Raw genomic sequence first — 17,143 nt, 5'->3', positions numbered from 1 at the left:
CTTTTAGCACTTTTTTTAACTTTTTTGGGGGTTAAATTATATTTGCTTGCATTCATTACTATTCACTATTATTAACATTTTAAAATTTCACAAATAAGTAAGCAGTAATGATCTGCAATACTTTTTTGAGCAACTAGACTGTGTATGTATATTTATTAAAGAGCCATACAGGAACCAGTGGGTAATGGCATTACAAATGAACATTTTATTTTTCCAGCCACAAAATGACTCTAATTTGCCTCTTTGCAGTGGAATTCTCTATTCTAAACTTAATTACTACACTAATTGTAATATAAATAATACAAATATTAGAAGACAAATGTTTTAAGTGGTCATTAATGGACCCTACTTATTGCACAAACAGTATTTAGTACCAAAAGATCTCCTCAAAATATTCAATAAATATTATTGAACTAAAATATAGGCTATTTATTTTATAAATAGTTAAGGTGTATGGTCACATTTGACCACCAATGAGTATAAGTATAAGTGACCAATTAGTAATAATCAATGCACACTATGCTGTACTGTTTACCAAAAATTGCTGCAAACACCTGTATAGTGAAGCTGTTGTGTATCCGCTTAAGCCATTCAAATGTATTGACCATTGACCATTGACACAGTGCTAGAAGTGTTGAGCGCTCCGGGAACCACGTGACTCTTTCGGAATATTTTTTGGAACAGCTGAATATTATAATATTTCATGATGAAAAAGTAGAGAAAATTATAGACGAAAATGAAGAGAGATTTTATTCTAGTTTTAATTTTATGCAAAACATTTTAGTCTCATTAGTCTCGTTTAGGCGTTTTTGGACATTGGCGCTGTCTCGTCATAGTCTCGTCTTTGTCATCGTCTCGTCTTTGTCATGGAAAAAAAGGTTGTTGACGAACATATTTAGTCTCGTCTCTTCTGACGAAATTAACACTAATGTGACAATACCAGAATTTCTGTAGTCCCGGTAGTAGCGAGTATATTCGGTACCCGCAGCTGCGTTCAGTCGCTTCTGTGTTTATCCAAGCGCAGGGCTCCTGACTGTAGCCCAATATATACAGGGAGTGCAGAATTATTAGGCACGTTGATTTTCTGATCATATTTTTTTTCCAGGCACATTTGACCAATTCCAAACCACAGTAATCCTAATAAATACTATTGATTTAGTATTTAATAATGTATAAGTGATATATAATTGTTCATGAAGGCTGGAAATGAAAATCACCTTATATTCAGGTGTGCAGAATTATTAGGCATGTTTTCTTTTACAGATAAATTGAGCCAAAAAAGAGATTTAACTCAGACTGAAAAGTCAAAAAGTATTAAATGCCCATGAGAAGGAAGCAATACTAATGCAATACTAGACATTGCAGTTAAGGCATGACCATTGGACAGTGAAATGCTCGTTGGGTCAGCAGGATCTGACAAAAACAGGTGGTGAAGAAAAGACACCTGTTAACTGCAAAAGAATTAAGAATTAAGGTGAAGAATTAAGGGTGAAACCATCAGGAACCCTTTAGTCTCCAGTGCCACCATTTTCCAAAGCTGCAACCTACCTGGAGTCTCCAGAAGTGCAGGTGTCAGGATCTCAGAGACTTCAGTTAGGTAAAGAATCCTAAAAAATGACCCCCACTAGATAAGAATCACAAGCTGAAGTGTTGTAAAATACATGAAGAAGGTTTTTTTATAGGCTTTATGGACAGATAGGTTGAGAGTGACTCTTGAAGGACCAGCACCACATCCTCTAGTACCACTGTTTGAAGAATTCATCTTCCAGAATCTGGCAGTACGTTTTGGGAGTTCATCATCTCTGCAAAACGGACTTCAGGATGGACTAAAATGAACTCCCAAAATCATTGTAGCCAATCACAGACATATCAGATGAGCACAATGGCCAATCAGAGGTGTTTAAGATTCTGCTCAACAGCACTCAAAGCATTACACATTTTAAATTTCAGTACCGACTTGGTACCGAAGTCGGTACTTTTGACAACACTAGCAAATACAATAAAAGCCAACACAACTCTCTATTGCATTGTGCTTTGTTGCACATAATTACAAACATATGAAGCAATGGCATTCAACTAGCATTGTCATATTGAAACGACTATTTTAGTCTAATCTCACTTGCTGAATCTGTTGGAGAGGTAAACGACAAGCATTCACTCGCTGGACATCACTGGAGGCAAGTCGTTATTTTTTAAATGAGCTGAGGTTTGTCACACTTAAATAAAAAAATTATATTCTTCACTTTTTCAATTCCATTTTGTGACACTGGAGGCACAGAAATCAGACATTCATGAATAAACCAAAATGTGTAGCGTTTCATGATCTGGACTGCTGGGAATAAGGAGGTCTGCCATGGATGGGTGGGAGCAAATGCAATGGAGGAAGCTATACGTGCTTCAGACCATAATGTCACTCTCACCTCTTCCAGCTCTCGCTGCGTCTCCTCCTCCATCCTGCGGATGTCCGCCATGGTGAGCTCCACCCAGCTGTCAATCCAACAGAAGAGCTGACGGTGGAAGTTGGTGAAGATTCTCTTCTCTTGCTGCAAGCGCAGATGAAAAACGGTCCGTGTTATTGCACAGCATTGTGGGATTGGAAAAATAAAGAGTGAATTATCAAACTCATACACATCTCAAATCTCATTTAAATTTGAGATGCATCACTCCAGGTTTGATGTCAATGAGGAGACACGTAAGAAACAAATGCTTGATATAATTAACGTCAAATTTGGTGCAACACAGCTAGACATATTTACTTTTTTCCCCCATGTTCATCTTTCTTAAGAGTGTAATGTTGCTGTTGGAGCATAAAAAACATCAAAAAAGTCCGCCCAAGGCATATACGCAGAATAAAGGGGCGGAGTCTAGTTGAGTTAGTTAGTAGTGTGTTGAAACTGACGGTTATGGTAAGGGGCGGGACATTTCCCAAACACACTTGAAGCGCTTGACCAATCACAACACACCGCTCCATCCGACCAATCAGAGCACATTTTGCTTTCAGAAGGAGGGGCTTCATAGAGACAGGAACTAAACAGAGCGTTACTGACAGACTGGGAAGAGAGGAGCTGCAAAAATGGAGAATATGGGGAAAATAATCAACATTCAAGCAGGAAAACCTGTCCTAGTAGAGCCTTTATTAATATATCACATGGGCACTCGCATGAAAAAGAGGACTCTAGATCATCTCTTTTTGTGTCCCATTCGTGATTGGAAAAACACATGGGTGAATAAAAGATAAAGTTGCTAAGTGCTAGTTTGAACGGGTGTTGATTTTTACCTTGTGGATGAAGTTTTCTATTTTGGTCTGAAGGCCCCACCACTTGAACTTGACAGTGACTAGTTTGTACGCACACATACGAGGGGCGTCTGGCTTAGCCAAGAGCTCTTTCTGTTCGGGGAGAAATCACACATGATCTTCATATAGAACAAAGTTAAAAAGGGAACTAAAATGTCTGATAAATTCATTGAATTACTCACTTTCCAGTCCGGTCCTAAAGGTCCTCGGCCTGTTTTCTCTGAGTGAAAGATTTCTGGGTCCTCGTCTGGTTTATAATCCTGAGAGAACAACAATTTGGATCACTTATATTTTGCTAACATTTCTCCACACTGCCTTAAATTGGCATTGAAGTAATGTCAGAGATGGATATTCAATTTCGATGATTTATTACCAATTAATTGTGCAAAACAAGCCCACATTAAGATGTTAAGATATCATGTTATCTTTACTGTCAACTACTTTCAATGATAAGTAGTTTAAGCCTGCTCAAAAAGTTGCCAAATGTCACTAGATGGCCTAATGCACTCATTCGCATATGACATCACGTCGTATTTGCATTCTGCTTAAAGCCAGCCCTTTACATCAGTTGTCCTCTGACAAAAATCACCATACACAAATTAAATCATATTTACATTTTTGCACTGCTGGTCAAAAGTTTAATAGAATTACGATGTCTTTGTAAGAAGTTTCTTCTGCTCACCAAGGCTGTATTTAATTGATCAAAATACTGTAAAAATAGTAATATTGTGAAATATTTCAACGATTTAAAAGAACTGTTTTCTATGTGAATATACCTTAAAACGTAATTTATTTCTGTGATGCAAAGCCGAATTTTCAGCATCATTATTCCAGTCTTCAGAGTCACTAGATTTGATTTCGCCCTGCAGCTCAGGCTGGAAACCTCTACATATTTCTATCCTGCTTCTGATACAAATTTGCGGGGACCGATCACAAACCGGCTATTTAACACAATGACAGATAGAGAAGCGATGGATCTATAGTCTGATTGGTTGAGGGACTATCCAATTGCGTATGGAGTCATTTGAACTATGCCCGTTGATCACGGCTTGTGCAGTAGAAAATACAGATCAGACTAATGTTCAATCTTAAAAGACTGAGCTTGGTCTGGTGATAGCCAGACAAAAGTGTCACATGATCCTTCAGAAATCATTCTAATATTCTAATATGATGATTTGATGCTCAAGAAATATTTATGATGATCAATGTTGACATTTTTTGGCGGGGAAAACCTCATACACTACCATTCAAAGGTTTGCGGTGATAGAGATAAAACTATTTTTTTTTATTATTCATCAAGGACACATTAAATTGATCAAACCTTCAAATGTTCTATTCAGCAAAAAATGGGGGGGGGGGGGTTGTTTCCAATATCGATAATAAAAATGTATGTTTCTTAGAGTAGAAAATCAGCATTTTAGTATGATTTCTGAAGTATCATGTGACACTGAAGACTGGAGTAATGATGCTGAAAAGTCATCAACAATCCATGTTATCATAAAAAAACACCTTCCCACCACCTCCAAAACATTGAATTCCCACCATTTCCATCTTTTTCCCCACCTTCCGTCTTTTTCCACATACCGCACACTACCTTTTAATCTCTCAAACCTCTGCGCTAAGTACAGTGAACATATGGGAATACGGATTAACCTGAACCAGGACTGATCCACTTAACTAATTAAAAGATACGAAGCATAAAAGTGCTCAGGCCTGAGAAGAGCAGTCGGTTCAGTGGCCCTCGACGGGTCAGATAACCAGTTCACCCCTGCTGGTCAACACACCTGACCACAACAACACTGGACTCCAGTCAAACGGACGCAGCTGTATTTATGTGCACGGCACCGAGCCAGACTGAGGTCACATGGAGACGTATTTGGATTTATTCAAAGCAGCTGATGTTCGATGTGCGTGTCTGCTAGTACACGGCACCGGCTGCTAGTTTGTTTGTTCTTGAGGCTTGAGTCTTACTACAGCTTCAAAACAGACAGTTTGTGCAGTAAATCTGCTGCTTAGAGAAGGGTCAGGAAAGATAAGAAGCCTTCTTGGTAAACTAGTGAACCTCGAGGAATGCAGGTCAGAAGGGCAATGGTCCACACACTAATGTCACGTCACCCTAATCCAGTCTTATGTAACACACCGGCTAAAGGCTGAATCACAAATCACACACTAGCCAGCCTAAATATAGCATGCGGGATAAGGATTAGCAAGTCCCAAATCACAGCACATTGAAAATGGTGCACATCATATGAACATGTTTTAGGCTGATGATGCCTCCAAATTCTTGTGCTATAGGTGGAGGAATCTGTGACATTTTTTAAATAACCAAATTAATAATTTGATTAATTTAGTTATGCTTAATCTTACAAGCAAACACCGTCTCTTTTGTCAACTTTCAACCACTTCTGTCCTGATTTCTTCGAGGGGAGGGTCTATGGGCGGGTAAACGGATGGGCTTTTTCAGATCTAATGGACAAAATAAAACAGCTTCTGCTCTGACGCTGTGATTTTGTGTGTTGGAAATCAGGAATGTGAGAGAACATTGTGCTTGGGACCTTTTTCGTCTTCAAAACAAACTTGTGTCTCGAGCCGACAAAGTTTAAATCCTGTCTGGCTAGCGCGCTTTCCATTATGTTTATGTCAGTGTGCGGAGAGTAGGGGGTCTTTTGTGGCTATTTGAATGCATTCGACCACATGAGCGAATGAGTTTTCGACAACCTCTGGAAATGGTCAAAAGTGGACAAGCTCAAAACGTTTAGACCGTTTACACCTGTATTTAGCATCGTCCAATTATGAGCCGATCGACCAAAACGCTTCTTAATACCAGGTGTAAACAAAGGAGTCTGTGATACTATTATTATATATAGTACTATAGTGAGATATATATATATGATTTAAGTATGAATAGTATAATATTATTAACTTGCTAGATATTCAGAGTATGTGCTTTCCAATTATAGTACCGTTCAAATGTATGTGATCAGACTTTTTAAAATGTTTTTGAAAGAAGTTTCTTCTGCTCACCAAGGCTGCATTTATTTTAACACAAATACAGTAAAAACCGTAATATTGTGAAATATTTTTACAATTTAAAAGCACTGTTTTCTATGTCAATATATTATAAAATGTAATTTATTATTGTGCTCTAAAGCTGAGTTTTAAGCATCATTACAGTCTTCAGTTTCGCACGACCCTTCAGAAATCATAATTTGCTGCTCAAGAAACATTTCTGATTATTATCAATGTTGAAAATATTGGAATATTACACAGACCGATATACCAGCTAGATGGATAAATCAGATTTGGCCAGTTTGAGATGATCTGCATTAGTCGATAAGCGTTGATTATCATGAGTGATTAACAGAAGCATCATGGTTGACCACTAAAAGAGCTTCAAATGATTCCAGGCCACTATCAAAATGGTCTTCGTGTCAAAAAGACACATTTTCCAACTCCTCTAGAGTTAAACAGTTGAGTTTTACCGTTTTCAAATCCATTCAGCCGATCTCTGGGTCTGGCGGTAGCACTTTTAGCATAGCTTAGCATAGTTCATTGAATCTGATTAGACCGTTAGCATCTCACTCAAAAAATGACCAAAGAGTTTCGATACTTTTCCTGATAAAAATCAGGAAAAATACTACACAGCACCTGAAAATAGTCTAACTTCCGTCAACATAACCAATGTGACAAACTCCTTACACAGGGAGCGCTGGGGACTATTTTCAGGAGCAGCGTAATATCATTGCGGCGCTCCACTCATGGTACGGCAGTAAAGCTCCTTGATTATAATGCAGGAATGAGAGTACCTTTCATTTTCAGTCGGTCTTAGTACACGATGTGACTACATAAGAGTCAAGTTTTAAATAGGAAAAATATCGAAACTCTTTGGTCATTTGAGTGAGATGCTAACGGTCTAATCAGATTCAATGATCTATGCTAAGCTATGCTAAAAGTGTTACCACCAGACCCGGAGATCGGCTGAATGGATTTGAAAATGGTAAAACTCAACTGTTTAACTCTAGGGGAGTCGGAAAATGAGCCTATTTTCAAAAAAAGTGGAGTGTTCCTTTAAGTGACTTATACAAGAGGGACATGAAATGCAATTAGTGGACACCCAAATTCTAATGGGAAAACACCCTAATGCATTTGTAGCAGGAGGCGGGGTTATGCAAATTACAGTTACCACTGGTTGGATATCAATAGCCCATTTTTGAGTGCCATCTGACTTCTGGATGACCAGCAGGGATGGGCTATTAGCATTATATTCAAAGTGGGTAATGTTACCGAAAAGCACAAAGAACATGTGCAAATGATGCAAAGCATTTCTAGACTGATGGAAAGTGAACTCACTCCAGGTTCAACCTGAGACCGGTCAGCTATATCAATATGCACGACCTCCACTGTCTTCCATGTGGTCGGGTCCAGATCATGTACCTGGTGGTAATGGGCATACACAAAGACGAAAAACATATCAGCCTGAGCATGATGTTACAGATGCATTCAAAACATCAAATCACAAAGAGACGTCTTACTCACATTCTCTAAAGAGCCCGTGTCAGGTTTGTGCCATGTTTCTATTTTAATCATGAAATCATCTTTCATGTATTCGTTCTGAGGAGAGGATGCATGTTTATGTTCAGGTTGTGTCACAAACATCAGCATGATTGCATTTAAAAATGTGCTTTAGCAGTGCATGCAATGCAAATATCACATCTGATGGCAGTGCATGTTTCTAAGGGAATATATAGCCAGAAAACAGGAAGTAAACCTGCTTTACTCCAAGTTCTACCGGGAAACTGGTGTTAAGATTGGTGTGGTGAACTAAAAAACATATTCAGACATTTAAACCACACTTAGAAGTATAAATGTCACTGCATGCAATGACAAAATAATAATTTATCCAAAAGAAAGATTCAAAACGTTTGACAAAAACTAGTGTGAAATGATAAACAAAGCAAAATGACTTGTCCATTAATTGAAATAGCAGGCCTTTCATGGTAAATGGTCATGCACTGAGAGTTTGGTGTAAGCTAGTCATAATGACAGCTAGTTTTCGTACTTACAGTCACAACTGAAGAGAATGGAGCAGCATGCAAAAATAAAAGAAGAAAAATAATCAGGTGACACAGAAAACATTCATATTTCCACTGTCAAAACAGACCAATACAAATGACTCAAGAGTCTAAGGCCTGAAACATACTCTGAATACATAACTGCAAACCATTATAGAGCGCAGCAGTCGGGCTCTGGAAGGAAAAACTATTCATTTTCTCTATAGAGAAATTGATTTAATGATAACTTATAAACCTTTAAAGAAAGGCCTATTGTGAGCTTTGAGGTTGTTAATCCATAGTATTTGCTTCTTTTAATGCCATCAGCCCATATTATTTCAAATTATTTAAAAACAAATCGTGTTTAACAGTGGAATTCGTGATGAAAAAACTACATTTCGCATGATGCTGCAGAAAACACCTCCAAACAGTTAAGACAAGAGAAATGCGATTGGATGAATGGATGGAACGACGGAACAATAGATAGATGGATGAACAGACAGAAGGAATGATGGACAGAGCGATGGATGGATGGATGACAGACAGAACGATAGATAGATAGAACGACAGATAGAACGATAGATGGAAGGATAGATGGAAAGATGGACAGAACGATAGATAGAACTATGGATGGATAGATAGATGGACAGAAAGATAGATGGAAAGATAGAACGATAGATAGAACAATAGATAGATAGATAGACGAATGGATGGACAGACAGAAGGAAGGATGGACAGAACGATAGATAGAACGATGGATGGATGAATGACAGATAGAACGATAGATGGAAGGATGGACAGAACGATAGACAGAACTATGGATGGATGAATGATAGACAGATGATGGATAGATAGATGGACAGAACGAAAGATGGATAGAACAATAGATGGATGGATAGATGATAGACAGATGATGGATGGATAGATAGATGGACAAAATAGATAGAACGATAGATAAAACTATGGATGGATGGATGGATGGACAGAACGATAGATAGATAGATATAGAATGATAGATAGATAGAACGATAGATAGATAGAACGATAGATAGATAGAACGATAGATAGAACGATAGATAGATAGATATAGAACGATGGATAGATAGAACGATAGATAGATAGAACGATAGATAGATAGATAGATAGAACAATAGATAGATAGATAGAACGATAGAATGATAGATAGAACGATAGATAGATAGATGGATAGATAGATAGATATAGAACGATAGATAGATGGATAGATAGATAGATATAGAACGATAGATAGATAGATGGATAGATATTTTTACATTTGTAGTTTTATATTTCTCCAATATCTTTAATTTGATGATGCGGTTTGCAATGCTTCCTGGGATTGTAGTTCTTTCCCTCACTAAAGCCACCAAGTACACGGTCTTTCTTTTCAAATATTTTTTGCTTCAAATCAAAGTTTGTAAAGTTGTGATTCACCTCAAAGCCTTGCATCATGGCTCATAACGCATTAAAGAAAGACTTTTGTTAAATCCCTACAAACGGAAAAAACAGTTCCTGAACCAACGCTGCTAAAAAAGTGGAGTAAGTGCACTAATGCAGTTTACAGCTACGAAATACGCCAGAGCTCAGCTCATAATGCAGCTCGAGTGCTCAGTGCGCTCTCAGTGTAGCTGTAGATGTTCAATCTCTGACTAACATCCTTCAGTAACAGTTTGTCTGCATTTGCGTACCTGCAGAGTATGTTTTTGGCCTAATTCTTCACAAATGTGAGAAAACTTCATAAAACAATCAAAACATTGTATATGTTTGATGTCTGTTCCAATATGCAATTCATTACATATTGTCGTATGTAATAAAATATGATAGTGATGGACTGTGCGGTATAGCAAAAGGTTTTCCACTCACTCGTGCGGCAGTATGGGTAAGCATTCCAGGCCTTTTCGTGGAAAACTAACGCCCCCTCTGGTGCGATCATCTTCACAAAGCCTGGCACTTTACTGGACACACAACACAAGAGGGGGAATTATTTACAGATCTGTGTTAAGTTGAATGGGTTGTTGCAAAACACTTGAGTTGTGTCACATCTGACAATACTAAACTGTAGGTGACGTTAATATATAAATGGATCAATGACATGACATGTATTTTTTGTCCGAATTAATTATTTTACTTAAAAAAATAAATAAATACATGTCACATATCAAATTGATCTACAATATTTCCTTTATAAGATACTCTTTTAATTTTTTTTCAATTCAATTGACTTTCAGTTGTGGTGTTTCAAAGACCTAAAATGTCAGGTGGTGCGACCAGCAAATTTACATTTAAAAGTTTCAATTCCCACTGCAGTTGTAAAATGAAGTAAGAAATATAAATGGTAAACCATTATATAATGTATACAAATAATAAAAGAAAAAGATAAAAAACTCCTTATGGAAAATTGTGTTCTGAACACATAGAAAAGTGTCTGTTTATATGAATTGGACTAAAAGGGCAATACATAGAAAAGGGAAAGGGAATTTACCATGTGATTTGCATTTTACAATAATTCATATGTATATTGTATATGTATATTATTTTTAAATAATATATGGTCGCACCACCTGACATTTTCTGGGTGGTAAAATCAGAAATCTTGTTTAATAATGAATTAATGGGGTCTTAAAAGCTGTAAAACCAATGTTATACCACTTTTTGGACATAAAAATGCATTTTAAAACTCTTTAGCTTAAAAAAAAAAAAATGTATCTTAAAAAAAATTATAATTTTTATTATTTGTCATTGACCCATATACCAAATCAGTAATTACAACTAGACTACAACACCGACTCCAGAACAGCTTCTTCCCACAAGCAATTAGACTCCTGAACTCTTGATCCATCAGGATCATAACACACACTGGACAGAATATCACTCAGCACAACCCACTGTCGATACACACACATTATATACACATTTATATAATTTATTATTTATCATATAGCACCTATTGCACATTGGATCTCTACTGTGAATAATAATGTATACTGTACATTGTATACTATTATTATTATTATTATAGCGTAATGTATATTGTTTAATGTATGTTTTAGTGTGTATATTGTTTAAAGTATATTGTTTAAAGTATATTGTTTAAAGTATATGTATATTGTAAGTATGTGTATATTGGTTAAAGCTGTGAGAACCACACTCACATTGTGTAAATTATTTATTGTTTATTGTAGAGTTTACTGTGCTGTGAGTAATTGTGGGCGCATCAGTGTAATCTGATGCTGCTCTAAATGTTGTACATGTCATGTCGTGACTACTATGTTGCTCGGAACTGCACCAAGAATTTCACCTGCTGTTGCACTTGTGTACATGGCTGTGTGACAATAAAGTGATTTGATTTGATTGATTGATATACTTACGTATAATGCATTCAAAAGGCCTGTTCACACAGGGCGATTTTCGCACGCGTTTATCGCCGACGTTTAACGCCTCGTGACTAAACAAAGGGCGCCAATGTGAGTGTGCACACCGACGCGCAAAACGGCAGGCGTAAAAGCGTCATTTAAAAAAAAAAGCCTTGAGTTAGTTTTTTTATTTTGACGCAGCGCATTAAAAACTGGCCGACCAATGAGATCTGCGCTTTTGTTCACGTGCCTGGAGCTGCTGAAGTGACAGTAAAACACATCTTGGTGGCGCTCAAGCACAAAACAGTCTTGCCGAGCACACATTGATACGACGAAGAAGTAGTAAGTAGACGAAGAAGAAGATGAGCTGCTAATGCTGCTTGCCAGTTAGCAAAAAGTGTGTGAATGGTTTTGTCCATAGACATTAGAAATTAGACTGCACAGAAATAGAAACTAAACTACAGTTAGCCCCAATACACTTTAAATATAGTCACGCTATGCTGATGTTGTTAACATTAGCAATTTGAAAACAAAGTATAATTTGCACGGTTTGACATGATATGATAAGTAGGGTTGGGTACCGTTCACATTTTAACCGTTATCAGTACCGGTACCCAACGGTACTTTTGGGATATTTACATAAATAACTGTAAAGAACCTGTAAGTCGTTTATAGAAGTGTTATTGACATTATGCCAGAGCTGCCCTGCTCTCTGTCTGCCATTGTCTGTGATGTTTGATTACTGTAATATTTACTAGTAAATAGTAGGCTACTAGGTACTTAATTTAATTTAAAAAAACAACCATATCATAATTTTTTCTTTTTAATTTCATTTCTATGAAAAGATCTCCCACAAATTATGTGTTATGTATTTTCTGGTAATCAAATGAAGACATGAGACATTCATTTAATTTATCTTTTAATTACACTTTTTTGTCAAACAAAGTGCTGCACAACTGAGCTATATATGGTTGAAATTTAAACCTGAAGAAAAATTGTAATAATTGATAATTTATTATTATTATTACATTAGTGTTAGTAATATTATTACATTGAGACGTATCAAAATTCTACTGTACCACAGTCATTTATTTGTCAAGTTAGCCAAACTTTTATTTTGACGGGTTGCCATGAATTTGCAGGGTTTTTCCTACATTGAAAACATTTTGGCGGCCGCCAAAACAAATTTTTGTCCCGCCAAAGCCTTATTTGATCAGTTATTGTGATTTATGAGTGATGTAGATGACTGCTGCGCTTGAGGGCGCATGTTAACTGATGACAGAGAGAACGATCAGAGCTCCTCCCCCGCACACAAGCTCTCTGTCTTCAAAATAAGCACCGTCTTAGCTTTCTAATATTTCACATATTACGTTAATCAAAATCAAAAGGTCGGAAGACCGAATCCATATTGCACGTGGCGCTATCAGACGATGTTTTAATTATCCACAGTCTTTCAGCTTATGTGGACAATGTGTAGTAAAATAAAAAGCCTACAATCATTTAGACTGGAGTGAGGTGAAACCAGAACAAAGTTGTTATTAGCTAGCTGATCATTTTATGAAATTGTATATGGCAGCAAATTTGGCTATTTGTTAATTATTTTAATACTACTTTTTAAGTAATCCTACTTTTTTAATATTGATATGATTATATACCAAAACAATTATCTGTAAATAGTAGTGATGCACCGATCATGGTTTTACATGGCCGATTCCGATACCGATCTTTTTAAAGAAAACTGGCCGATTCCGACTCCGATACCGATTTCCGTTTTTTTTTACACAATAAAGTAATGAAAGTATACATGAACAAGATGTTTATTTGGTATTTAACAGGCTAAATTGGCTTTTGGCTAATGAAAACAAGTCCGCAATCTGAAATTAACAGGAAATTGAATTGGAAATGAAAAGGCTGAAAGGTGAAATTAAAGCCAACAACTGCATATTCTGCAATCCAAACAAAGATGTTACTTAAATCAGCATTTGTTTTTAAATTCAGTGTAAAGAAAAAAAGTCTTTACCAGTGAAATTCAATAAAACCAAAGTATAAAATTGTTCCAAAATGTTAAATCAAATAATGTTTATTTCAACGAAAAAAACTAAGATGCTACAGCAGGTGCTTTTTAAATCAAATTAAGTCAATGTAATTTTAAGGTAAAATAAAAGGTAACACTTTAGAATAATGGTCATTAGTTAACATTAGTTAATGTATTAACTAACATGAACTAACTACGAGCAATACATTTGTTACTGTATTTGTTCATCTTTGTTAACGTTAGTTAATATAAATCCAGCTGTTCATGGTTTGTTCATGTTAGTTCACACTGCATTAACTAATGCTAACAAGATTTTAATAATGCAGTTATCTCTCATTAGTAAATGTTGAAATTAACATTAACAAAGATTAATAAACACTTTATAAGTGCAGTTCATTATTAGTTAATGTTAACTAATGTAGTTAACTAATGTTAACTAATGACCATTATTCTAAAGTGTTACCAAATATAAATGATCATCCTATAAGCTACAGAACTGATAGTATTTCATTTCTAAAGTGCATGCATGTTCTTCTTTAGGCTACAAAAAGAAGTATTTCGGCTTTTTCACAAGTTAGTCTGTTTCGTTCTCATCCGATCCAACACGTGAGAAGCTGAGCTGAACAAACGCTCACTATCTGCGCTTGAGCAGGCGGAGAGGTGAGCTTGCGCAACTTCAGCTCGCTTACAAACTGTTTCTTTGAATTTATTTTAAACTTATTGTCATTATTGCGCTTGCAGATCACGTGGGTAGGGTACTTTTTTACTGTGCGTGTGTGTGTGGATGACCATGTCTGTCAGCCAACACTGAAGACCATTTTTGACCCAGGAAAAACCCTGATTTGAGTTTCTGTGTTTATGATATGACGGTAGTTTTTCTCAAATGAAACGGTAAAATGCTCATGAAGTGACTCAGTGGCTCTGGAGATGACGGAAAAAGTATAATCTGTGATTCTGAATGACAGTATCCACACAGGCGCGGTGACTGACAGCCGCAAAACATTGGATTCCTCCGCGCTGTGCCGTGCCGAGGCACAATTCACGTACGGACTGCAGCTTTAACACACTTTCAGATGCTCATTCATGTTTATTTTGCGCTGTAACTGGTGTCAAGACTGAAGAGAAGATCAGTTCATGTGCCGCTTTTCTTGAGCTGAGCCAGAGCGATCTGTCACGCTTATGTTTTTGAATTTCGTAATAAAACAGAAGTAATAATCTATAGTTACAAAGCACAAAACAAAGCACAACGATTATTGCGATATTTTGGATGGGAGGAGCGCTACAATGCTCATTTATCAACTGAATGATGGCTGATGACTATCGATTCTTGGGATTTAAGAATTGATATCGATTCGTGAAAATGAGAATCGATTAAAATCGAGAATGCATTACAAGGCATCATTAATGTATTCAAAATACTTTTAGAATGCATTATATAAAAAAGCTTTAAGTGGTGTAAAAAAAAAATGACTTGACAATATTATTAAAGTGTGTTGAACTCATCTTAGTGAGCCGTTGACCTTGTTTTTACCTCTTTAAGTGGTAGATTTTGTGTGTGTATTGTCCCTTCTCGCCCTCCTTCTCATACGGTTCGTTCTTCAGCACTTCAATGCCCTCTCCGCCACCCGTCTCATTTTTACTGGCCTGAGCCACCGAGAAAAGCTGGCCGACTTGATACTGCAGTGACAGAGAAACAGGTGAGGGTTAAAAGATCAGACAGTACAGATGATCAGAGCATAATCACACTTAAAGGAGACCCATTATGCCCTTTTACAAAGGTTTTCATTCTTGAATGTTGAGTATTTCCCCATATTCTCCATTATTGCAGCTCCTCTCTTCCCAGTCTGTCAGTAACGCTCTGTTTAGTTCCTGACCCTATGAAGCCCCTCCTTCTTGTGATTGGTCAAGCGCTTCGAGTGTGTTTGGGAAATGTCCCGCCCCTTACCATAACCAGCAGTTTCAACACACTACTAACTAACTCAACCAGGCGCCGCCCCTTTATTCTGCGTGTGAATTATTTAAATGAGGAATACTGTGGCGTGTTCGTTCCCAGAAGAAACATGAACATGTAAAAAAGCACAATAGGAGCCCTTTAAGTCAATATCAAAAGATGACACTCTATGAACCCTATGAGTTTAGTCTAGTCACTAAAACCATAAAAACATTTCTGTTACTTAAAATAAAATAAACTGAAATAAATGAAAATTAGATGTTGCCTAAGAAATGTATTTTATTTTATTTTAACTTTATGTACTCAAATGGAAATAAAAATAGATATAACTATACAAAAAAGCCTAAAAACTAATAAAAATGACAAAAACACAATATAATTACTCAAATGTATTCAAAATATGAATCTAAAATCTCATTGTTACTAAAATAACACTTATATGGATAAATCACTTACTAAAATAGCCCTTGTCTTTGAGGTCATCTATATGCTAGTACACTCCTAAAAGTCCTCTTGGAAAAGAAATTTTAATATCAAGAGCAGTTTTACATTTTTTTTTATCTTACCTGCTAAAATAAGTTAAACATCACAATTAAAGAGAAACTAGCAGTATTACATGCATGAATACACAAACCCTACAGACTTCATATAGCAAAGCATCTGGCGAATTAATTAAAATACACGCCTACAGCAGTTTTTAGATATTAAGACAAAACTCATTGTGTGACTGATCGATGCCTAGAGGGACATTACAGCTGAACCAGTTTAACAAAGGCAAACAGGGAACGGCCTTGGATATATGCATGAACAGTCAGGCTAGGCTTCGGACCAGGAATATTATAGCTAACAAAAACCTGATAATATATCTGTAATAAAATAAAACATATTAAAAAGTAACATTTCTCATTTTCATTTAGTTTAATTTGATGGACTAAAATAACTAAAAAATGAAATATAAATCATTAAAAATAAATGGTAACACTTTACATTAAGGTTTCATTAGTAGTAAACATGAATTAACAATAATTCTCAGCCTTTATTAATCTTAGTCCATGTTCATTTTAACATTTACTAATGCATTATTAAAATCAAAAGGTGTATTTGTTAACATTAGTTAATGCACTGGGAACTAACATGAACAAACAATGAACGACTGTATTTTTATTAACTAATAAAGATGAATAAATACAGTAACAAATGTATCGCTTATTGTTAGTTCATGTTAATATATTAACTAATGTTAACAAATGAGACCTTACTGTAAAGTGTTACCAAAAACTAATAAATCAGATAAAAAAACGTATTTTAAAAATTATTAAAACTTTAATTAAAATAAAAATGTAAAATACAAAAATATATATATATTATTTAAAACACTATAAGGCTGCTTTCACACTGCAGGGCTTAATGCTCAATTCCGATTTTTTGAAAAAATGCGAT

General features: G+C 36.1%; 1 protein-coding gene across 2 annotated transcripts in view; it reads right to left on the bottom strand.

Moving 5' to 3' along the window:
- Positions 1 to 17,143, bottom strand: part of pitpnb (phosphatidylinositol transfer protein, beta) — a 42,704-nt gene that overhangs the window by 13,475 nt on the left and 12,086 nt on the right. For both annotated transcript variants that reach the window (XM_079804476.1, XM_079804477.1), the window contains exons 3-10: positions 15,284 to 15,429; positions 10,228 to 10,319; positions 8,359 to 8,366; positions 7,832 to 7,906; positions 7,646 to 7,729; positions 3,478 to 3,555; positions 3,278 to 3,388; positions 2,421 to 2,543 (exon numbers count right to left, since the gene is read on the bottom strand). In XM_079804476.1, coding sequence (XP_079660602.1) covers positions 2,421 to 2,543; positions 3,278 to 3,388; positions 3,478 to 3,555; positions 7,646 to 7,729; positions 7,832 to 7,906; positions 8,359 to 8,366; positions 10,228 to 10,319; positions 15,284 to 15,429 — 717 coding nt within the window. The remainder of the gene's footprint in view (positions 1 to 2,420; positions 2,544 to 3,277; positions 3,389 to 3,477; positions 3,556 to 7,645; positions 7,730 to 7,831; positions 7,907 to 8,358; positions 8,367 to 10,227; positions 10,320 to 15,283; positions 15,430 to 17,143) is intronic.

The sequence above is a fragment of the Gobio gobio genome, assembly GCF_949357685.1.
Source record: "Gobio gobio genome assembly, chromosome: 22".
In the NCBI taxonomy this organism is placed as follows: Eukaryota; Metazoa; Chordata; class Actinopteri; order Cypriniformes; family Gobionidae; genus Gobio; species Gobio gobio.
Note: the sequence above shows the minus strand (reverse complement) of the source record. Positions and strands in the feature narration are given on the sequence as shown.